General features: G+C 40.1%; 1 protein-coding gene across 4 annotated transcripts in view; it reads left to right on the top strand.

Annotated features, from left to right (window-relative positions):
- WDFY2 (WD repeat and FYVE domain containing 2) overlaps positions 1-25,661 on the top strand; it is a 236,812-nt gene that overhangs the window by 86,155 nt on the left and 124,996 nt on the right. For all 4 annotated transcript variants that reach the window (XR_009451323.1, XM_059684547.1, XM_059684545.1 and 1 more), the window contains exons 2-3: positions 9,352-9,419; positions 22,422-22,495. Coding sequence is in view for 3 of the 4 variants with exons in the window: in XM_059684547.1 (XP_059540530.1) it covers positions 9,352-9,419; positions 22,422-22,495 (142 nt within the window). In the remaining variant the exon portion in view is untranslated. The remainder of the gene's footprint in view (positions 1-9,351; positions 9,420-22,421; positions 22,496-25,661) is intronic.

The raw sequence follows: 25,661 nt of genomic DNA, 5'->3' as shown, positions 1-25,661 counted from the left end.
CAATACACAGTGTCCTTTATCTCTTGTAACAATTTTTGACTTAAAAACATTTTGTGTCTTATTAGGATAGCTCCTCTAGCTTTCTTGTATTTTACATCTTTTAAAAAATTTATTAAATTACTAGGGTAACATTTATTAATAAAATTATAGGTTTCATATGTACAATTCTATAATCCATCATCTGTACGTTTTAGTTCACCACCCCAAGTCAAGCCTCCTTCCATACCATTTATCACCTCTTTACCCTCTTATACTTCCTCCCACTACTCTTCCTCTGGTAATCACCATACTTGTCTATGCTTATGCGTTTTTTTCTTTGCTTAATCCATTCACCTTTTTCACACAATCCCCAACTGCCCTTCCCTCTGACAGCTGTCATTCTGTTCTCTGTATCTATGAGTCTGTTTCTAATTTATTTTGTTCATTAGGTTCCACATATAAATGAAATCACATGCTTCTTGTAATTCTCTGACTAGCTTATTTCACTTAGCATAATACTTTCCAGATCTATCCACACTGTCGCAAAAGGTAAGATTTCATTCTTGTTTTTTTTTTTTTTTTTGCAGTTGAGTAGTATTACATTATGTAAATATACCACAGGTTTTTTTATCCACACCTCTACTGATGGACACTTGGGCGGCTCCCAAATCTTGGTGATTGGAAGAAATGCTGCTATGAATCTAGGGGTGCATATATTCTTTTGAATTAGTGTTTTGGGTTTCTTTGGATATAGTCCCAGAAGTGGAATTGCTGAGGCTGAGTTATATTTCTGTGTGTTAATCCTCACTGAGGATATTTTTCATTGATTCTTAGAAAGAGTGGAAGGGAGGAGGAGGGACAGAGAGAGAAAAACATTCGATGTGAGAGAGACACATCGATTGGTTGCCTCCTGCATATGCCCCTACCTGGGCCAGGGATCAAGGCTACAACTGAGGTACATGCCCTTGACCGGAATCAAACCCAGGACCCTTTAGTACGAATGCTGATGCCCTACCCACTGAGCCAAATTGGCTAGGGTGGCAATTCAATTTTTAATTATTTGACTTAACTCCATACTGCTTTCTACAGTGGCTGCATCAATCTGCATCCCCAGCAACAGTGCATGAGGCTTTCCTTTTCTCCACATCCTTGCCAACACTTGTTTGTTGATTTATTGATGATGCCATTTGGACAGGAGTGAAGTGATATCTCATTGTTTTTAATTTGCATTTCTCTGATGATTAGTGATGTTGAGCATCCTTTCATAAATCTATTGGCCATCTGTATGTCCTCTTTGAACAAGTGTCTATTCTGATCCTTTGCTTATTTCTTAATTGGATTTTTTTATTTTATTGTCAAGTTTTATAAGTTCTTTGCAAATTTTGGATATTAAGCCCTTATCAGATATGTCAGCAAATATGTTCTCCCATTCAGTGGTTTGTCTTTTCATTTTGTTGGTGGTTTCCTTTGCTGTGCAAAAACATTTTAGTTTGATGTAGTTCCATTAAAAACATTTTTTTTTGTTTTTCCTTGCCTGAGGCAAGATATCAGAAAAAATATTGCTAGGAGAAATGTCCGAGATTTAACTGCCTGTTTTCTTCTAGTATTTTTATGGTTTTGAATCTAACACTTAGGTCTTTAATACATTTTGAGTTTATTCCTGTGTGTGGTGTAAGAGGATGGTCTAGTTTCTTTCTTTCTTTCTTTTTTTTTTTTTTTTTGCACCTATCTTTCCAATTTTCCCAACACCATTTACTGAATAGACGGTCTTTACTCCATTGTATGTTTTTGCGTTCTTTGTCAAATATTAATTGACTATAAAGGCATGGGTTTATTTCTGGGCTCTCTGTTCTGTTCCATTAATCTATTTGCCTATTTTTATGCCAGTACCATGCTGTTTTAAATACTATGGACTTGTAGTATAGTTTAATATTGGGTAACATGATACCTCCAAATTTGATCTTTTTTCTTAAGACTGCTGTGGCTATTTGGGGTCTATTATGGTCCATATAAAGTTTTGGAATATGTGTTCTAGTTCTGTGAAATATGCTATTGGTATCTTGATAGGAATTGCATTGAATCTGTAGATTGCTTTGGATAGTATGGACATTTTAATGATATTAATTCTTCCTATCCATAAACATGGTATATGCTTTCACTTATTTGTATTTTCTTCAGTTTATTTTTTTTATTATCTTACTAGAGGCCTGGTGCACAGATTCGTGCACCCGTGGGGTCCCTTGGCCTGGCCTGTGCCCTCTCGCAATTCCCGCAGGCCCGATCCAGACAGGAGGAAGCCCAATTCTCTGCATTCAGTGTCTGTCCCCTGGTGGTCAGTGTGCATCATAGTGACTGGTTGACTGGTCGTTTGGGCGTTCAGTTGCTTAGGCTTTTATATGTATAGAAGATAGTTTTCCCAGTACTGATCTTTTACTTCCTTGGTTAAAATTTTCCATGGTATTTTTTTCAAAGCAATTGTGAATGGGATTATTTTCTTAGGTTCCCTTTCTGACTATTCATTATTGATGTATAAAAATGCAATTGATTTCTGAATATTTATTTTATATACTACTTTACTGAATTCATTTATCAGTTGTAGTAGTTTTTGGTGGAATTGTTAGGGTTCTCTATATGAAGTATCATGTTATTTGCAAATATTGACAGTTTTATTTCTTTTTGTCCAATTTGATGCCATGCTGGCTAGGGCTCTCCTTTAGTTTTAAATGATATTTTTGATGGAGAATGTAGTCTTGGTTGTAGGTTCTTGTTTTTCATCACTTTGAATATTTTATGCTAATCACTTCAGGCCTGAAATGTTTCTATTGAGAAATTATATGACAGTCTTATGGGAGCTCCCTTGTAGGTAACTGTCTTTCTCTCATGGTTTTTAAAATTTTCTTTTTGTCTTTAATCTTTGACATTTTAATTATGATGTGTCTTGGTTTGGGCTCTTTGGTTTTATCTTATTTGGGACTCTCTGCACTTCCTGAACTTGTGTGTCTTTTTCCTTCAACCAGTTAAGGACATTTTCAGTCATTATTTCTTCAAATAAGTTCTCAGTTCCTTACTCTCTCTGTTTTCCTTCTGTAACCCTATGATGCAGATGTTGTTGTGCTTCATATACTTCCAATTGTCCTTTAAACTACCCTCATTATTTTCAACTAGAGGCCTGGTGCATGAAATTCGTGCACGGGTGGGGGGGGGGTCCCCTCAGCCCAGCCTGCACCCTATCCAATCTGGGACCCCTTGGGGGATGTCTGACTGCCGGTTTAGGACAGTCCTCTCACAATCCTGGACCGTTGGCTCCTAATCGCTCACCTGCCTGCCTGCCTGGTTGCCCCTAACTGCCTCCCCCTGCCAGCCTGATCGCCCCTCACTGCCTCTGTGTGCTGGCCTGATCACCCCTAACTGCCCCCCCCCCCCGCCAGCCTGGTTGTCCCTAACTGCCTCCCCCTGCCAGCCTGATCACCCCTCACTGCCTCTGTGTGCTGGCCTGATCACCCCTAGCTGCCCCCCCACCCGCCAGCCTGGTTGTCCCTAACTGCCTCCCCGTGCCAGCCTGATCACCCCTCACTGCCTCTGTGTGCTGGCCTGATCACCCCTAACTGCCCCCCCTCCCGCCATCCTGGTTGTCCCTAACTGCCTCCCCCTGCCAGCCTGGTCGCCCCTAACTGCCTCCCGCTGATGGCCAGGTTGCCCCCAATTGCCCCCCAACTGCCCACCCCACTGGCCTAGTCGCCCCTCACTGCCCCCTGCCATCCTGGTTGCCCCCAACTGCCCCCTTCTGTCAGCCTAGTTGCCCCTCACTGCCCCCCCGCCAGCCTAATTGCCCCCAAGTTCACCCCCTGCTGGCCTGGTCGCCCCAACTGAACACCCCCCCACCCCCCGGCAGCTGGTTGCCCCTAACTGCCCCTCTCCCGCTGGCCTGGTCGCCTCTTACTGCCCCCCCTGCCGGCCTGGTTGCCCCCAACTGCCTCCTCACCAGCCTGGTCACCCCACATAGTCTGCTGTTCAGTCATTTGGTCGTCCCTCACTAACCCACCTGCCGGCCTGGTCATAGGCAGCCATCTTGTGAGGGTGTGAGGGTTAATTTACATATTACCTCTTTATTATATAGGATTCTTTTTTATTTTGCTTTTCCAATTGGGTGTTTTTTTCTACCTTGTCTTCCAAATCACTGATTTGATCCTCTGCTTCATGCAGCCTAGTGTATTCTTGATATCAGACATTTTAATCTTCATTTTTTTCTGGTTCTTTTTAAAAAAATATTTTCTACACCCTTTTCCATGCTCTTGTGGTTCTCACTAAGTCCTTGAGCATCCTTGTAACCCTTAGTTTGAACACTGTATCTGATTAATTGCTTGCCTCCATTTCATTTAGCTCTTTTTCTGGAGAGTTCTGTTCTTTTCATTTGGCGAGTGTTTCTTTGTCTCTGTGTTTTGGCTGCCTCTTTGTGTTTGTTTCTATGTAGTAATTAGATCTGCTATGACTCCCAGTGTGTTGTAGGTTGCCGTATACCGTAGGTGTCCTGTGGTATGTAATGGTGCAGTCCCATTGATCACCTGAGTTGAGTGCTCTAGGAATGTCTCCCGTGTGGCTTATATGGCCCCTCCTATTGTAATTGAGTGTTGATTGCTATTTGCCAGTTCCTGCATAGGGTTGACCCCCCTATGCTGGCTTTGTGTGAGGCTCAACCCCAACCATGGCATGCAAGCTGCTCTGTAGGTCGTGACAACATGAACAGAATTCACTACAACAGAGTCTGGTGTCTGGTGAGATCTCCTTTTGGATATGCTGTTTGTGAAGTTATTGGATGCTGCTCTGATGCTGTCTGAAATTGGTAACTGTGTGTGTTCTCTCTGGGTGTCTTAGGAAGGACTCTGGTGCAGGCCAATGTCAGATGCTGTCTGTGCTTGGCCCTCAGAAACCTGTTTGGAACTACAAAGTGGTCCATAGTTTGTGGCTGCCATTGCTTGGCTTGCGTGCATTTTCAAAGGACCAAGCTACACACAAATGCTGTTTTTTTCTAATACTGGGTCCAGGGGCAGGTCAGCAAAAGTCCCAAGGCACCCTGATATCCACATCCACCTGCCTCCACCTGCCAGCTGCTTGTTAGGCTCAGTCAATGAAAACAGCCTCTGGCTGAATGGGGAGGATGGTGCTAGTGGGTCTCCTATGAGGGAGAGGTGGTAGTCAGGCTTCTGGAGAGGTGGTGCGTGTGGTCCTGGCCCCAGAACCTTATGAATCAGTCTTTCCTGGACTTTGTCCCACCTTGGCTGGGTGAAACCAACTAAGATTTGGTGGGTGGAGCCTCCAGACCTCAGAGCTGGAGTCTCCTGGAAGCCAAGGAGGGTGGTTCTATTGGATATCCTGTGAGGGGAAAGCTCCAGTTAGCTTCATGGGAAAGTGGAGGTAATGGCCCCTTTTTCAAAGCCAGACAACTCTGTCAGCCCCTGCATCTGCCCAGACCTCTACAACCTGGCCAAGGCAGCTGACTCCTCAGCAGGGCCTAAGCTCTACAGGGTGGGGTGAGAGGGAGTCTAGAGTGTGAGTCTAGTTGCTTTCCCCTAGCTGGTGCCACATGGAGGGGAGTCCTCCACCCCAGAAAGATGGCATCTGTGGTATGGAAAAATGACTCAGCACAGGGATTTCTGGGGTCTGTCCCTCCCGCTCCCTCTCCAGAGCCACAAACCCCACACTCTCCTCAGGCCATCTAGTCCACTTCACCCTCTCTCGACCAGAGTCCAAGGTGAGTGACTGTGCACAAAATTATGTGTGTTGGCCCTTCAAGAGAGTGCCTGTGTCTGCAGCTAACTTTAATGCTCCCTGGCAGACAGAAATACCACTGCTTTTCACAGCCAGATATTATATGGGTGACTCTTCCTGGCTCCGGTGCTCTGAACTGGGAAGCCCAGTTTCTGATTTAGGCCCCACTCTTCTCAGGGAAACCTCCCATAGCTGAGATATCTGTCTGGAACCTCAGCTGCTGCCTGTGGGAGTAGAGCCAGCCATTTCTCATTTCTGCTTTTCCTACCTGTCTCGATGTGTCTTCTTCAGTAAATCCTTGGTTGTAAGACTCCTCTTCAGCTAGTTTTCAGTTAGTTATTCAGGATGACTGTTCTTTAATTTAGTTGTAATTCCAGTTTCATCCTGGGGGAGGTGAATGTAGCTTCAACCTAGTCCACCACCATCTTGAAATCCTCCACCAATGATTTCTTGCTTTCTTTTTTTCCTTTCCTTTTCTTTTATATATATACTAGAGGCCCGGTGCATGAAATTCCTGCATTCGGGGGGCAGGGGGGTACTCAGCCTGGCCTGTGCCCTCTTCCAGTCCGGGAGCCCTCTGGGGATGTCTGACTGATGGCTTAGGCCTGCTCCCCCTAGCACTGCCTTGGGGGCAGGAGAGGCTCCTGCCACCGCTGCTGCGCTTGCCCCCATGAGCCCGGCTTCTGGCTGAGCAGTGCTCCCCCTGTGGGATTGAGCTGAAACCGGCTCTCTGACATCCCCTGAGGGGTCCTGGAGTGAGAGAGGATGCAGGCCAGGCCGAGAGACCCCTCTGGTGCATGATTGGGGTCAGGGAGAGATGCGGGAGATTGGCCAGCGGGGGAGGGACCCTGGGCTGGACCCCAGCAGCAAGCTAATCTACTGGTCAGAGCATCTGCCCCCTGGTGGTCAATGCATGTTATATCGACTGGTCGAGCGGTCCACTGTCTGTCTCCTGGTGGTCAGTGCATATTATAGCCAGTGGTTGAGAGGCCTTAGCATATCATTAGCATATTACACTTTGACTGGTTGAATGGACAACCGGTCGCCTGGACACTTAGCATATTAGGCTTTTATTATATAGGATATGCTGTTGTTGTTAATCCTCACCTGAGGATATTTTTCCATTGATTTTTAGGGAGCGTGGAAGAGAGGGAAAGACAGAGAGAAATATCTATGTGAGAGAAACACATTGATTGGTTGCCTCCTGCACGAGCCCCAACCAGGGCCTAGGCCAGGGAGGAGCCTGCAACCACGGTAGGTGCCCTTGACTGGAATCCAACCCAGGACCCTTTGGTCCACAGGTTGATGCTCTATCCACTGAACCAAACTGGCTAGGGCTGATTTCTTTTAATACCTGGATTTCATAAAGGAAAGAAAGGTTTTCTCTCCATTTAAAATTTAAAAAGGGTCAAACAACCCTTTCACAGGGGTCGCCTAAGACCATTGGAAAACACATATATAATTACATATTGTTTTTGTGATTAATCACTATGCTTTAATTATGTTCAATTTGTAACAATGAAATTGGGGGTCACCACAACATGAAGAACTGTATTAAAGGGTCGGGGCATTAGGAAGGTTGAGAACCACTGATTTAAATTCTTTTGACAGACGTTGCCTGGGGCCCTTCAGCCCTTCTGGATTCAAACAATGGCCAGTCTCTTCTCTAGTCTTTCTGTGAACTGCCAGCAAATCACAACACACATCCCCAAATTTTGTGAGGGCAGGGTTCCCACCTTGGTATCAGCAAACCACTCTGAACATGGGCCACTGTCCCCACAACTGCCTGCTACAGGAATAGTGCATGCATGATGGTAGCTGCTAGCAAAACATGAAATTCACTGACATACCAGCTTTTTACTTCATCATGCATTCCCTTGTGTCCTGCTAGTATGTAACTAGACTTTAGAGTTTTTTGTTTGTTTGGTTCTTAAATATATTTTTATTGATTTGAAAGAGGAAGGGAGAGGGGGGAGAGAGACAGAAACATCAATGATTAGAGAGAATCACAATTGGCTGGCTCCTTCATGCCCCACACTGGGATTGAACCTGCAACCCAGACATGTGCCCTGACCAGGAATCAAACCATGACCCCCTGGTTCATAGGTCAAAGCTTAACTACTGAGTCATGCCAGCCAGGCTAGACTTTAGAGTTTTAAAATAGTGATTCTGACAGTTCTTGCCAGCTCAACAGTTGATTTGGTGTAGGGTCTGATTCCTGGAGCTTCCCACTGTGCCATATTTATGATGTTACTCCTGCGTTCATTCTTGTTGAGGGAATCTACATATTAAAATGTAATGGCATATATTATAAAAATAATTTAAATGAGGACTGATATGTGTATAAATAGTATATGTATCAAATAACTTCTTACAAATTTTTTACCATTATGCCAGTCCTTCTCACAAATTAGGATAGTTGACCAGAAGGATGGGATTTTGTAAGTATCTGTATTGTTACTATATATCACTACACTATATCTTGTGTTCATGCAGAGATAATGACATTTATTTTGTCTGTAGTCAACCTAGTCTTTTTCCTAATATTTCTTATGGGACCTACTGATTAATTGGGAAAAAATCCAAAGTATTTAAAACTTAGTCTATGTAGTATGAAGACTTAAGTAGTTTGTTTAGGTAGTGTTCAACTCTCTGAGGAAAATATGTTCTTTCTTTGTCTTATTTTTATCCTGGATGATTTAAGAGTATGGAGTGTAGGTGTGACATATATAATCTACTAGCAGTGGGGAACTGCTCATTTTCTTTGATGCCTGCTACTTTCTGTGGGCTATGAAGCACTGTCCCTTTACCTCTTAGTTGTATTTGCCTTGCCAACTTATGCATATGATGTCATGGCTCATGTAACTCATGGTGGGGCCACTGGTCAGAGCCCAATGGCCCACTCTTGACTACATATTTCTTTCTTTTGCTCCTCCTCTCTGAGCTCTCTTTCTGGCCAGCTGGCCTGGAATGTCACTCATAGTCTTTGCTACGGGATTTCATTGTTTCATGGTGGGCCCAATAACTAGCCCTTTAGCTCAGGAAATGTGATTCTCAAAGTTTATGATTGCCAGACCATGCTTGGAAGAACTATCTCTCAAGACAGTGGCCTGGCCTGGCCGGTAAGACTATGGATTTACTATGTAATCCTTCTCTGTGTGTCAGATACTGCATATTGCTTCATTTTATCTCCTTGCATTTCTTTCAGTAGTAAAACCTAGTAGCTCCCAGGCACATGAATGTTTCCAGCAGACTAGGGGGGAAAATCATAAACATGGAGAGGCAAAACAACAACAAAAATAATAATAATTTTCATTATCACCATTACATGTGCTCATATAGACATATATGGGGATAGTTCAAGAGTCATATATAATTCTTGATGTATACAAGCCTTAAATGTAGGATCTTTAGAGAGGCTTATGTGGTGTATATGCATATATATGTATATATATATTTTATATAGTTAAGGTATATATTATGTATAGTTAAGATATGTTTCATATAAAATATGTCTATGTGTGTATAATTAATAGGTTTGGTTTCTATCAAAATTTTCCTATGACTAAAAATATTTATTTTAAAACACATTTTCTTCTGTTGCAGGACAGTTCGTGTATGGTTAAAGAGAGATAGTGGACAATATTGGCCAAGCATATATCATGTGATGCCTTGTAAGTATCTGGATTTCTGTCTAAAAAAACTAAACATTGACCTCAATTCCCCTTCTTTCTGAGATTACCTTCTCTGTATTTTCTTCTTGAGTAGTGATGCCTGAGGTTGGGATTATCAATGGAAAGTACTATAGTAAATCACTTTAGATTTTCTAAAGCTCTCAGTATATAAAATAAGAAATTTGTTCTGAAATTGATTATATATGCATAGTTTCTGAATGAGATTAGTGGAAGGACTACAGCATATACACTGATTACAGCAGTCTCACTCTGTTCTCTGACATTTTGTTTAACTTTTTCGTAAAGTACTTCCTTAGACAATTCAAAATTTTGTCCAGTGATTATATTTGTGAAGTAAATTTGTCCTTGCATTGTTGTTACGTTATTTATTAAAATTCAAGACATTCAACATTGAACATTCAGTTCTTAAAAGAATTTGCTTCAGATTGAAACAATCTAAATGGAAGTCAACCTCATTTCCCCAAGATCTTACATGAGAAATATGTCCTTACACTGATAAATAGCAAATCTTTCAAATATACTTTTTAAAAAAGATATGACTGATTCTTAGATTCTTACACTGCCAACATTCCCTTGTAGGGAGAGAAGACCTAGCTCTCCAAAATAGGAACTTTCTTTTCAGTTAGTATTTTATCATTAAAATTAATGAAGTTTGGGCATCATAGTCTATGTTTGCTTTAGTATAAAACCATTATTTACATTCGTCATCCGTTATATTAGTAAACATTTCCCTTATTCCCCTTCTTTCAAATCTTAATTAAAATTGACATCCTAGAAAAATCCCTCAGATTTGCTGTTTGGGCTCATATACCCTCTGGCTTGCTACAGTTTGCACCTTTTGTGTGTGTGTGTGTGATACAAGTATCCCAGTTTGAGAACTATATGCCATAAAAAAAATAACTAAAATAAATTCATGCTAAATTGTAGATGTGATTATGTTTGTGCCTCTGGCAAAAGAATGCTGTAATAACATAAATAACAATTTGCCTGATTATGAACAAATGAATTAAGAATGTAATGGCCTTCTGTGACTTTTGAAATTATCTTTGAGGTTTTATGTGTCTCTAGAATTTTGTGTTATAACCATGGAGCTGAACCCTATATTAGTGAGGAAGAAACTTCTTATAATTCTGAGTACTTACATTTGTCCCTTACCTATTGCACCTCCAGCAGACACCATTATATGCAAAGGCGATAATGGGGACTTAGGTATTTGGAAAGGGAAATGAATTCTCTGATTGATTTTTTCTTGATTTTTAAATGGTATGAACCAGTCTGATCAGTGGTCTTGCTTTTTTATCAGACTTGTTACAACATCTCACTGAAAGAGTTGGGGAAGGTCTATAATCCAAAAAATTGAAGTTGATCCCAGAGACTGGTCACTTCCTTGAAGGCAAAGGCAGAGGAGAGGCAGACCTGGGCAGAATAGTGAGGGCTTGGGATAGCAAGCAAGAAATGTACTTGAGATAAACATTATTAGGAACTTGATGATGACACAGAATCCTAAGCAATAACTTTACCCTCTACCACCCACCACCCCTTTCCCTCTTGTAACCACCATACTGTTTGATGTGTCTCTGTTAACTTTTAAAAAGTATAGGAACTATAGTTCTCACTGAAAAACATAATTTTTAACTGTTTACTTCCCAGTTTTTATCCAAAGCCTGGTTGAAAGTCTATTTATGGTGGCATCATGAAATTCGATGATTCACCTATATTTTGATTTTTCCCACTCTATGTTAGCCCTGTGCAGAAATGCCTTCATTCATTGTGCTCTCATCTCAGACTGATGTGTACGTTATTGCTATTTTTGAAGTAATTGTCTATCATAATGTTCAGTGTCCTTTTGATGAGAAGCACTAAGCAGTAATATTTTTCAAATAAGAGAGTGAGAAACCCTTTGCTTTCTCTAAGGTGGAACTTCCCAGCATGTATAGTACAACATATTAGGATGGCCCAAATGGCTCACTGGCTCTAAGAACTGATCCCTGTAGCAGAGCAGGGGTAATCTAGTCATCTTGGCCCTAGTATTCTCTTCCTTTCACTCCAGTGGCATACAGATCTAATTTCTGTATCTACCATGAGGTGAAAAGGTTTGGAGTAACAGTTCTAAGAACCTGGTACATGGTTCTAAAGCAGTGGTTCTCAACCTTCCTAATGCCGCGACCCTTTAATACAGTTCCTCATGTTGTGGTGACCCCCAACCATAAAATTCTTTTCGTTGCTACTTCATAACTGTAATTTTGCTACTGTTATGAATCATAATGTAAATATCTGATATTCAGGAAGTATTTTCATTGTTACAAATTGAACATAATTAAAGCATAGTGAGTAATCACAAAAACAATATGTAATTATATATGTGTTTTCCGATGGTCTTAGGCAACCCCTATGAAAGTGTCGTTTGACCCCCAAAGGGGTCGCGACCCATAGGTTGAGAATCGCTATGATAATGTGAAATGTGAAACCTATTTTGTTTCCCAATAGATCTATATTCTAATTTCTTTCTGTTCTTATATGTTTCCTTAGTCATGACTTTTTGCTTATTCCTATTGTTTGGTTTTATTGTATCTGGTTTTCTTTTGTTTTTTTTTGTTTTTTTAAGCCATTTCAAATTCTTCATGAATTTGAGGGAATGCATTAAGTAAATGATCTTAGGTAAGACGAATATAGAGATGAAGTTTGAACATAGTTTTGCTGTTTATATTAAATTCACCCAAAGATAGGAATTGTTTAAGATTGGAGTAAAGCCCAGCAGTGTGGCTCAGTGGTTGAGCAGTGACCTGTGAACTAGGAGGTCACAGGTTCGATTCCTGGTCAGGGCACATGCCTGGGGTTGCCGGCTCTATCCCCAGTGTGGGGCATACAGGAGGCAGCTGGTCGATAATTCTCTCTCATCATTGATGTTTCTATCTCTCTCTCCCTCTCCTTTCCTCTCTGAAATCAATAAAAATATATTGTAAAAAAAAGATTGGAGTACAGTAGTCCTCCTTTATCTGTGGTTTCACTTTCCATGGTTTCAGTCAGTGTGGTCAAACATGGTCTGAAAATATCACATGGAAAATTCCAGAAAAAAACAATCATGAGTTTTAAATTGAGCGCTGTCCTGAGTGGTGTGATGAAATCTCTCCCTGTCTCACTTGGGTCATGAATCATCCCTTTGTCCAGCTTCTACCTGCTGTATATGCTCCCTGGCCTGTAGTCACTTAGTAGCCCTCTTGGTGATCAGATTGAATGTCTCACGATGCCAGTGCTTATGTTGCAGTAACCCTTATTTTACTTAATAATGAACCCAAAGTAAAAGAGTAATGATGCTGAGCCCGGCTAGAGTGGCTCAATTGGTTGAGCATTATTCTGTGTACAGAAAGGTTGTTGATTAGATTTTCATTCAGGATACATACCTGAGTTGTGGGTCAGGTCCCAGGTAGGGGTGCGAACAGAAGGCAACCAATCGATGTTTCTCTCTTTCCCCTTCTCCCTTTCTCTCTCTCTCAAATTAATAAAAAAATGTATTTTAAAAAATTCTTTTTAAAAGAGTAACGGTGTTTGGCAATTCATGTAAGTCAAAGTGAACCCATAAAGTGCTTCCTTTATGAAAAGATATGTGTGTATAGGGAAAACATAGTATATATAGGGTTTACATAGTATGTATATGCATTTTCAGGCATCCACTGGGTGCCTGGAATGTATCCCTTGCAGATAAGGGGAGAGGGGAACTACTATATTCAAAATACCTTGTAGGTTAGAACCTATGCCTGGGAGGGAAACATATTTGATTTTCATTTTTGCTACCAATTTGCTGAGTCAGTTTTGGGGGAGACCTTTACATTTTCTCTGGTCTGAAGTCTAATAGATAAACTGTCCATTTTCTGGTTATGAGATATCCTATATAATAAAAGGCTAATATGCAAATTGTCCCTATGGGCAAGAATTTGACCGACCAGGAGTTAGACGTATGCTGACCACCAGGGGGTAGCGCAGAACATGGTGGGCGTTGGTGACGGGGCGCTGGCAGTGGGTGGCAGTGGAGGCGCTGCCAGCCCTGATGGGTCCCGAAGAAAGCCGGACTACAGCGGGATGGTTGAGCAGGTGAGTGGGTGGCGCCAGGCCAAGGCGGGTGTGAAGGAAGGCCCCGGCCAGCAGCCAGCACCTGGGGAAGGAAGGCCCCAATAGACCCTGATTGCCGGCCAGGCCTAGGGACCCTACCCATGCACGAATTTCATGCACCGGGCCTGCAGTATCAAATAAGTATTTGTAAAGTCCTTTCAGGTTATTGGTGTTTAGAAATGTATACTTTGCTGATCTTAACCCAGAGGGATTAGGAAAGATTTGCTAATATGTGAGGTTTTGACTAGATTGGTTTCCTTTTCCTATTTGTTGGGACTGGAGTCTTAGAAAAGCGATTTTCAACCGGTAAGTTGTAAGAATTTTTAAAAAATATTTTTTATTGATTTTTAGAGAGAGAGAGAGAGAGGAAGGGAGAGGGAAAGAGACATATTGATGTGAGAACAGGACATCAATCGGCCACCTCCTGCATGCCCCCCACTGGAGATCTAACCTGCAACCCAGGCATGGGCAATGACCAGGAATCGAACTGGTGACCTCTCAATATTCGGAACAACACCCAACCGACTGAGCCACACCGCCCAGGGCTGCAATAATTTTTAAAACATGCAATAACTGACTATCCAGGACACTGACCTCTTTTTCCTTAGATTCTCAAATAAAAAAATGACAACAACCAGCAGGTTAGCCATCCGGTGTGAATGAATCAAAACTATACCTATTTTTTTTTTTTTGTCATATTGACAAAAATATATTTTTTTGGTGTGCTACAGAATTTTAGTAGTTTATTTGTGCCATGAGATGGAAAAGGTTGAAAATTGTTCCCCAGAGCAACAGATAACTTGTAATTGAGGACTTAGGATATTAAAACTGTTAATATGTTCATTTGCTTTTTATCTGGGAAGGAAATGAGTTATTCTGTATGTAAATTGCAAATGGGAATTTTCCCATTGATGAAGTCAAAGGACAACTTTTAATGTTTTAGGACTGTGAAAGTGGTTCATGTGTTATCCCACTTCTTCTGTTGGGTTTATTGAAGTTTGGGGAGGAAATTCATGTAGTTACATTCATGATAGAAAGGTATTGAAAATAATGGATTTGGCAGTTCTTATTTTATAAGCTAGTGTTTGTTTTGGTCACTTCTAGACAATATCTTTAATTGGATTGAGGGAGTTTCTTGGCAGATGGGGGGATATAGGAAATGCTTATCCTGTTGTTCATACCTTATTTCAAATAACTTCTTGGTTGCTAGTTATGAGGTATATTGTTCCTTTTTTGGTTTCTATTTTATATAGGTTATATTGTGGAACCATGTGTAAAAACAATGTATTCTTTATAGTATTTACATTTTTGAAAATAATGTTATCTTTTCATTTTTATGTTTTACTAAGGTACCTAAGGAACTTTTGATTTTTAATGGAAATGAAGGAAAACACTGATTATTTAAACTGAAGATAACATATTAATCTGAGTAATTAAACCATTTATTTAGCATACTCTTGTTTGATTTTCATCTGACAGTAATTTTATACTTGCTGTAATTATTAGATCACTTGGTTATAACTTATAACTTGTCAGGGAGAAAAAGTGATTATTGATAATTTACTGTAATCTTGTTGATGTCACTCACTAAATTAAAAGAAAATAAATGGCTCATTTTGTTGGAGTACATAAAATATTTGACTTAAATGAAAAAATGCTTTTAAACACTAGGCAATCGAAGTAATAGATATAAGTGTTCTTAATAAAATAAAACATGGATTGCCCTAACTGGTTTGGCTCAGTGGATAGAGCGTCGGCCTGCAGACAGAAGGGTCCCGGGTTCAATTCTGGTCAAGGGCATGTACCTTAGTTGCAGGCACCTCCCCAGTGGGGAGTGTGCAGGAGGCAGCTGATCGATGTTTCCCTCTCATCGATGTTTCTAAATCTCTATCCCTCTCCCTTCCTCTCTGTAAAAAAAAATCAATAAAATGTACTTTTTTTAAAAAAATAAAGCATGGGTTGAATATTGTAAACATAATACCAACTGTCTTGTGACAAACAGGTCTGAATGAAGTAAGATCAGTAAATTAAATCTTTACTTTGTGGTGGTGGGGTGCTCCTTGGAGGCTCTGTATTCAAAGCCCTTTTAACTTAGAATTTTGACATTTAACTTCACCAGGATGCCTTTAACAACTGAAGTTTTATTCATGGAAGTAATGCTGTTTATTTAGTTTTAAAGTTCCCACCAGAACATTCCATGAAGATTCATGTTTCCTGCCAAATAATGCCTTTAGTATTGTAAAGCAGTCAGAGTGATTGAAATTCAGGCTTACCGGTCAGTGAAACTTATGTTGATTTGAGCAAAGTTCAACCGATCAGCAAAGGACAGAAAGTAAGTCATAAACTGAAAGAATCACAGGTTTAAATAATAGAAATCAGGAAACTTTTCCCCAAGTAGAAGTATTTTGAGAATCCTGCTCTCAACTACATTGTTTTTTTTTTAAGCAAGTGCAATATTTTTTAAGACCAGGGATGGAAACCATTTTTCTGCCAAGGGCCATTTGGATATTTATAACATTATTTGTAGGCCATACAAAATTATCAACTTAAAAATTAGCCTGCTATATTTAATTAACTCACCCCTAATGCCTTGGCCAGGTCAGACCAAATGATTTCTCAGGCCTTATACAGATATTCTCTACCCCTGACCTATGAGGTAGAAGTATTAAAAACACAAGTGGCCAATTTCTCTCTAATCCACTTAATTATTGACTATGTTGAGATTGATGGTGGTCTCTTAAGTTCCCTTTTTCTAGGACTCGCATCTCTTGAGCTTTTCCCCTTTCAAATTATGTAGTTATTGTTATAATTGCCCAGGTTGGAGTTTTTTTCTCATTTTATTTCTCCTAACCTTTAAGCAGAATACCTGCCTGAAACTACAAAGATTTACGTTTAAAAAATACTCAGTAACAGACTTAATAAATGAATTCGGCAATGTAGCAGGATACAAAATTAACACCCAGAAGTCTATGGCTTTTTTATACACCAACAATGAACTCACAGAAAGAAACTAAAAAAAATCCTGTTTATCATTGCAACAAAAAATTAAGATACCTAGGAATAAATTTAACCAAGGAGGTAAAGGACCTGTACTCAGAAAATTACAGGATGCTGAAAAAAGAAATAAAGAAAGACATAAACAAATGGAAGAATATACCATGTCCTTGGATTGGTAGAATCAACATCATTAAAATGTCCATACTACCCAAAGCAATCTATAAATTCAATGCAATCCTCATTAAAATAACAATGGCATACTTCGAAGACCAAGAACAAACTCTCCAAAAATTCATCTGGAATAAAAAAAGACCCCAAATAGCTGCAGCAATCCTGAGAAAGAAGAACAAAGTTGGAGAGATCACAATACCAGATACCAAGCTGTATTACAAAGCCACTGTTCTCAAAACTGCCTGGTACTGGCACAAGAATAGACATATAGACCAATGGAACAGAACAGAGAACCCAGAAATTGACAAAAGCCATTATGCTCAATTAACACTTGACAAAGGAGGCAAGAGCATACAATGGAGTCAAGATAGTCTCTTCAATAAATATTGTTGGGAAAATTGGACAGATACATGCAAAAAAATGAAACTAGACCACCAACTTACACCATACACAAAAATAAACTCAAAATGGATAAAGGACTTAAACCTAAGATGGGGAACTATAAAAATCTTAGAAGACTCCAAAGGCAGCAAAATAGCAGACATTTGTCGTAGCAATATCTTTACTGATACAGCTCCTAGGGCAGTGATGGTGAACCTTTTGAGCTCGGCGTGTCAGCATTTTGAAAAACCCTAACTTAACTCTGGTGCCGTGTCACATATAGGAATTTTTTTGATATTTGCAACCATAGTAAAACAAAAATTTATATTTTTGATATTTATTTTATATATTTAAATGCCATTTAGCAAAGAAAAATCAACCAAAAAAATGAGTTCTCATGTCACTTCTGACACGCATGTCATAGGTTTGCCATCACTGTCTTAGGGCAATGGAAACTAAGGAGAAAACAAACAAATGGGACTACATCCAAGTAAAAAGCTTCTGCACAGCAAAAGAAACCAACAAAACAACAAGAAAGCCCACTGCATGGGAGAACGTATTTGCCAATTTTATGTCTCATAAGGGATTAATCTCTAAAATTTATAGGGAGCTCATACAACTTAAAAGGAAGATAAACAATCCAATCAAAAAATGGGCAAAGGACCTAAATAGACACTTTTCAAAAGAGGACATTCAGAAAGCCAAAAGACATGAAAGCATGCTCAAAGTCACTAATCATCCAAGAGATGCAAATCAAAATGACAATGAGGTACCATCTCACACCTGTCAGGCTGGCTATCATCAACAAATCAACAAATGACAAGTGCTGGTGAGGATGTGTAGAAAAAGGAACCCTTGTGCACTGCTGGTGGGAATGCAGACTGGTGCAGCCACTATGGAAAACAGTATGGCATTTCCTCAAAAAATTAAAAATGGAACTCCCATTTGACCCAGTAACACCACTTCTAGTAATATATCCCAAGAAACCAGGAAGACCAATCAGAAAGGATATATCCTTCCCTATGTTCATAGCTGCACAATTTACAATAGCTAAGATTTGGGAACAGCCTAAATGCCCATCTGTAGATGAGTGGATTAAAAAACTGTGGTACATCTACACGATGGAATACTATGCTGCTATAAAAAAGAAGGAATTCTTACCATTTGCAACAGCGTGGATGGAACTGGAGAGCATTATGCTAAGCGAAATCAGTCAGTCAGAGAAAGATAAATATCACATGATCTCACTCATTTATGGAATATAATGAACACCATAAACTGATGAAGAAAAATAGATACAGAGACAAAGAAGCATTGAATAGACTGTCAAACTACAGCAGAAAGGCAGGGGAGGTTGGGGGCCGGGGTTAGAGATCAACTGAAGGCCTTGTATGCATGCAATGGACACAGCTGCTGGGGGCAGGGAGTGGGAACATGTGTCAGAGGGTAGGGGAGGCCGGGGGGAGGTCAATGGAAGAAAAAGGAGACATATGTACTACTATTTGTAATACTTGAAACAAACAAACAAAAATATTCAGTAAGTGTTTAATTTTAAAGATAAGATTTTAGCAGGCCATGAAGGCATAAAGTATGAGAATGTTATTTCCCATTGCACATAGCCTGCACAAATTTCTATCTTATTTTTACCTTTCACTATCTTAAAATATTGCCAAGTATACTTCTTTGACTGCCATAAGTCTGAGACAGAGAAGGGAAATGGCAAATCTTAATCAGATAGCATAGAAAATGAGTTCTTGTACTATTTTATGAAGACATTGGAATCAGTTTTTTTCTAGATTTCAATAAAAATGGTGAGAAAATAAGCTAGAGAAAAATAGGATGTGATATCAACAAGACTTGTGGCAAGGCCTTGAATTTCAGTTCTTAGGGGAGGGGAGGTGGAAGCAGTCCCAGGCAAACCACACATAGCATGCATCAAATGTAAACAAAAGCCAACCAGGTATTCCATCACCCAAAAGGATATATTGAGGGAAAAAAAGGAATTGCAATCCAGTGCATGCAGCCGTGGTGAGCCACAAGCACACAGTGCAAGAAGTGGAAAGCCCCTTTTTTACTGAGGAGAAGAGGAAGTTAAGGGGAGGGACCATTAGAACCATAGAGTTCTGTTGTAAACATAGATTTCTTTCTGTAGGACTTCCCTGCCAACATAGGGTATGGGATCTCTTCCCACAGGTCCTCCTGATCCCTGTACAGGTTGCAGGCTCTATAAATTTTGACACATGGTATACATGAGAGGCCTTAGCAAATGGAGGTCACCCTACAAATATTACTTTGGTGGTTATCCTTTCTTGTAGGAAAACAGTTAAAGGTGGGGGAAATAAATATATCTTCAGGTTTTGTATCATGCTGTATTTATTTCAATTTGAATTCAGGGACACAGTTTTGATAGTCATAGAGGGAAGCGATATTGTAATTTTATAGTTCTGGTCAGCCACTGCTTAGCCTCTGGGGAATGTAATTTTAAGGTAAAAGAGTAGAGTAGTTTTTTAGCCAGTTTATCTGTGATGAACTTTCAGCCATCAGAGAGACCATTATTTTTTATTGACTTGTGATTATTAGGCCAGGCTGGGGGCGTGGGGGGGGGGGGTCCCTCAGCCCGGCCTGCCCCCTCTCATAGTCCAGGAGCCCTCAGGGGCGGGAAGTGAACCAGCGATCAGGGGAAGGCGACGCCCCATCACACCTCTGCTGCTGCCATTGCCAGCAGCGCAAGCCTCGGCCGGCCCTGGTTACCTGAGCTTCAGGTGGCCTTGGGAGGCTGGGCAGCCGCCATCTGAGGCTTGCCTGCACCTTGGGCCTGCCCTGGGCAGCTGGGGGGCTGAGGGGACTGGGGGTCTCTGGAGGCAGGTGGGCCCGGCCTTGCTGTGCTCCTACCGCCCCGGCGGGGCTGAAGGGACTGGGCGCCGCCATCTTGTGGCTGTGGGCACTGCCATCTTTGAGGGCGTGGCAGTCAATTAGCATATTCCCTCCTTATTGGCTGTGGGTGCCATCATCTTTGAGGGCAGGGCAGTCAATTAGTATATTCCCTTCTTATTGGCTGTGGGCGCCGCCATCTTTCTGACAGCATGAGGGTCAATTAGCATATTCCCTCTTTATTAGATAGGATTGCCAGTGCGTATGCCATCCTTTATGCTGGTCGGTCCATCAGATGATTGGTCACTTAGCCTTTTATATATATAGATACTTATATTTAATAAATCATTCAATTTAAAAATTGTAACAGAAATAGCAAAATACTAAGTAAAGACAATGTTAAAGAAGTAATCTTGTTACTTGAACAAACTATATTTAGCTTTTCTGTATATATTTTTATGTGTTTATGTAGTTGTAATCACAGTGTATTTTTGTTTGCTTTTTTCAGCTAACATGATAATTTTTCATGAAATCATTTTATTTTAATTTTACCCACAATATAGGATTATGAGACCTGGCATCTTAGCATCTGTGTAGAAATTTTGTCAACATAGTTTGTAGGCCATGGGCAAGTAAGACATTCTTAGGGTAGTGCATTAAATACCATTTGATTACTTTTTCCAGCAGTGTTCTTTTGGGAATCTAGTTTAATTTTGTGGCTAAACTGAAAGAAGATATTCTGCTGTACTAGTTAGAAGTTCGGGGGGGGGGGGGATTATTTTTTGTATGTTTCTATTTTCTAACTGTATCATGATTGAAAATTAGAAAGAAGTGATTATGTAGTTTAAAAGATTTTTTTAAAACAAATATTTTTATTGATTTCAGAAAGGAAGGGAGAGGGAGAGAGAGATCGAAACATCAATGTTGAGAGAGAATCATTGATTGGCTGCCTCCTGCATACCCCCCACTGGGGATCACCCCGCAACCCAGGCATGTGCCCTTGACCAGAATCGAACCCGGGACCCTCCAGTCTGCAGGCCAACACTCTATCCACTGAGCCAAACCGGCTAGGGCTAGAAGATCTTTTTATTGTGGTTCAGGGCCCTTTTATAGAGAATGAAAAAATATTACTAATTGATGTGTTTATGACATGGCTCTGTTAGTAGGACTTGAAGTTCCTTTATAGTTTAAAGATATCTAAGTTGGATGGTTGAAAGTAGGACTGTGTTTGAGTTATGTCTTTGAACCTTTTCCAGCTTTTTCTTCCTGTGTGACCTTGGGTAAGACATCTAATCATAACTGTGAAAAGTAGTAATAAAAATATCTGATGCCAGTTATGATTATGATGATGAATATAGTTCATGATCTACAGCGCTACTGTGAAGATAGGGGGAATTTTTAAAAATTGTGTAGGACTCTTTATAACAACTATTTCAGTATAGGACAAATTGTCAAAAGGCCTCCATCCTTACAAGCAAGCATAGGTTGATAAGGCAGGCACCTGGAAGCTGACTGTTTAGCAAGCACGTCATGGCCACACGTGGCTTCCAGACATGCTTAATTTACTTAAGCTGAGGTCATTCTTGCAGAACCGGGTAGCCCAGTCCAGGACAGGGTGAACTGACTCACCTGGTTTCTTTCCTGTGCAGTGGTTCTCAACCTTGGCTGCGCATTAGAATTACCTGGGAATCTTTTTAAAATCCTGATTTCTGGGCCTCATCCTACGGAAATTCTATTTCTCTGTTACTAATGTTGTGGCCCCACCCCATAACAAAGAAACAGAATTTCCGGAGGATGAGGCCCAGAAATCAGGATTTTAAAAAGATTCCCAGGTAATTCTAATGTGCAGCCAAGGTTGAGAACCACTGCGTAGAGCCTGGCCCTGTGTCAAGTTGGTTCTCATTTAGATTGAGACAAATCCTCAGTCTTTTTTAATTAGCAGCTTCCAGCATATCCCTTGAATGCTGAGGATAAAAGATTTCTGCTAGTCTTCATACCCCAAATCAATTGTGATTCAAAATAGATTTTTATACTAGTGGCGGGGGGGATAATAAGATCTTTCTTTTGCTTAACTAGTTCAGAAAAGATAGTTTTTTCTATTAAAGTTGGGGTTTGAGTGGAAGAGACAGATAGGCTGGTGACAGAAGGATTACACAGCACAAAATATTATTAATCTAGTCAAGCAAACTTAGACTTGATATGGACAGAACAGCTGAGACCAAGCCCCTTAGAACTTGAGAATATCTTATTTGTTATATTGATTAAAAGTATAACTGAAAAACTAGGGTTGGCTATAAATTTACTGTTTTCAGTTTTGGTGAGTGGGAGTTAAATGAACTGTTATTCAGGAAATATGGCCAAAGAAAAAAATAGCCATACACTTTGAGCTAGTCACTCCTGCATAGATGAGAATCATTGTTTTGTTAACTTCATCAACATGTTCATTTCTTTCAGCTCCATGTTCATGCATGTCTTTTAATCCGGAAACAAGAAGACTGTCCATAGGTCTAGACAATGGTACAATCTCAGTAAGTACACATAAATAAGATTTCCAGTTAAAATAATTCCCTTCCTGTGGAATATGTATATATGTATTGTGATGAGAATTATTTATTAATTTTTTTTTCAAATTAACAAGTGAATTTTCTTGCTAAGTAAAGTAAAAATTGCAGTGCAGCAATTTATGTTGAGGTATAGGGAGAGCTATCATTAGACTCAATGCTGATAAAATTCAGCTTGATTTACATTGTACACAGTGCCTAGAATAGGGGCATTATGAGGCCAGCAAGTGAACTACACAAATCTGTGTGTTAGTGGGAACAAGCTGTCATACTAGTGGCTTTGATCAGATTGTTAATCAAGGTGTCATATGCTTCCCCACACAAGGGACAGAATACAAGGGAAATGACTTTTTAGACCACATATCTGTTCTTGTCTTTGATACTCTATGTTTTCTCCTTCCCCTCTGTCTTCCGTTCCTCGTTGTCCTCTTAACTCCCTGTAGCATGTGAGTAGAATTTGGTAAATTTATATGAATTTTTAAAGAAAACACAGAATCTACATTTAGTCTGAATAGTAGATCCAGGTAAATATTAGCCAGTGGTTCTCAATCTCTGGCACTTTAAATACAGTTCCTCATGTTGTGACCCAAATTTTTCGTTGCTACTTCATAACTGTAATATTGCTACTGTTATGAATCATAATGTAAATATCTGATATGCAGGATGGTCTTAGGCGACCCCTGTGAAAGGGTCATTTGACCGCCAAAGGGGTCGCGACCCACAGGTTGAGAACCGCTGTATTAGACCCTTCAATTGTAGAACTTGAGGGAACTGAAGTTATTAAAGATTGGGATCTCAGATTTTACCACTTAATCTTATTTTTACATACAGTCAAACCTCATTTCTCGAACATCTCCCATCTAGAACAATTTGGTTCTTGACCAAGTTGTTCATAGAAAAAAATGTCTCGGTATTGAACCAAACTTCAGTTTTCGAACTGACAACCCTTTCAAGCTGATACCTCATCATGACAAAAAGGGTCTCTTAGGTAATAAAAGAGAGAATGCTTTTGTTGCTGGCAAAACTGAAATGAAAGATTAGCAGAATTTTAAAACATAAAGAGGCCATCAAGAGTGCTGATGTTGCTAAGGGTGTGAAAGAAACAAGGATCACAATTGAAGAGGTAGGAAAACTGTTGTTGACGTGGATAAATGAAAAGCAGCCAGTTCCAGCCTTTTCAGAGGCAGTGTATTATATGACCAAGCAAAGATGCTGCATACTGACCTGGAAGACATCCCTGGACCAAATGCTAAAAGTGATTCACTTAAGGCCAGTATTGTTGGTTCAATAGCTGAAAGAAAAGAAGTGTTTATTTATAGATTAAACAGTACATTAGACATGTACTGTATATAAGAAAGATTAAAACAGGGAATCATGTGGGGGTCTGGAACGGATTAATTCAACTTACCTTACATTATTTCTAATGGGGGAAAAAATGACTCAGTTTTCAAACAAATCACTTCTCGAACAGCCTTCTAGAACGAATTAAGTTCAAGAACTGAGGTTCCACCGTGTATATTTTCAACTAGTATATTAACCAGTAACAAACTGATGTGGAAAATTCTCCAATTTGGTAAATTAACCAGTATGTACTACCTTTCGTTCTGGGCAAGCAAGGCCTTGCTTTGCAACCTGTGAATTAGAGGACTCTATTCTGGCCACACTTTGCCATAGGATGAAGGATCTGAAGAGCCAAGAGGGTATGCCCATCTTCAGGGCACTCTGTCCACCTCCATGCTGTGGGTACTGTACAGAATTAGTAGCCTTAGCCTGAAGGGTAGCTAGGGTTTGAAGTGGGTAGGATGTCCACACGTGTGAACAAGCCCCCTCAAGTTGTTGATTGAACTGGGGAATGTGAAGAGAAGGGTATGGCCTGGCACTCCCATGTCATCACACCATAGTGTGGAACTTCAAGGAGTCTAAAAATTCGAAATTAGTATCAGTACCTCCAGGTGGTTGAAGGTATATTTATCAAGACTGGAGGAAGAGACCATATTTTATTTAATAGTTTAACTTGATTTATAACTTGAATATTTAGACGTATGCAATGTAGGTCTCCATTTGTAGTCTTGACTTGACCCCTACAAGGAGTCTGAAGAGGTGGAGCTGAAATTTTCAATTTGTTCCCTAATCAAAACATTTGTTTGGTGACCTTAATATTGTTAAATATAAATTAGCCTATTGACAAATATTTATGGAATTTCTGTAATATTCAATGCATTTGGTAGCTCTGTAAACTCTATTCCTTAGGAGGACAGAAGAGAAATTCATGGTAAAGATCTTGTCTACATTAAGAAGAGCCATTTTAAAAAAGTTGGGTATAGGTGGGATAAATCTATTTTTAAAAGATAAAGCAAGATAATTGGATTGCTTAATGAAATAAAGTGTTTATTACAAAGGAAATCTGAAAAGGTGAGCTAAGACCCACATATTGCTCAATTATTCATGGAATAGTAGTTATAACACTCACTGTTTATGAAAAGACATGTGTGTATATAACATACAGGTGATTCTTGGCATTTTTTAAATCAATGTAAGTGGTTAACAGGTGCTGATAAATTTGGCTTTGGAGTCAAGAAAGGTAAACAACAGAAGTTATGGAGAGTTCTTAGCCATTCGTTTGTTTTGTTAATTCTCAGCCGAGAATATTTTTTCCATAATTTTTTTTTTTTTAAAAGAGAATGGAGGTGTGAGGGAGAGAGACAGATAGATAGACACAATGATTAGTTGCCTCCTGCACATTCCCTGACTGGGACTAGGGATTGAACCTGCAACCCAGGTACATGCCCTTGATCAGGTATTGCACCATGACCCATTGGTGCATGGGCCGGCACTCTAACCACTGACCAACACTGGCCAGGGCATTAGGCGTTATTTCTTTAGTAAATGAAACAGCTGGAGAACCACACATGAATCCAAGACTGGACTGAGACACTTCTCAGTGTGTCAATACAGTGTCGAGATATCAAACCTTACCTTATCTTGGGTCTTCTAAAAAGGATTAAGGGCCCAGCATGAATTAATTTCCTTAAAAGTACCTCTTTTATATTGCTGAAGAAGATGAATTGTATACCCACCTATTCTCATCTGAAGAATTGTAAAAGAGCTCTGAGTTTTGGAAAGATACATTGAG

This window comes from Myotis daubentonii, chromosome 2 (genome assembly GCF_963259705.1).
Source record: "Myotis daubentonii chromosome 2, mMyoDau2.1, whole genome shotgun sequence".
NCBI classification, from domain to species: Eukaryota; Metazoa; Chordata; class Mammalia; order Chiroptera; family Vespertilionidae; genus Myotis; species Myotis daubentonii.
This window is presented reverse-complemented; position numbering and strand designations above follow the sequence as displayed.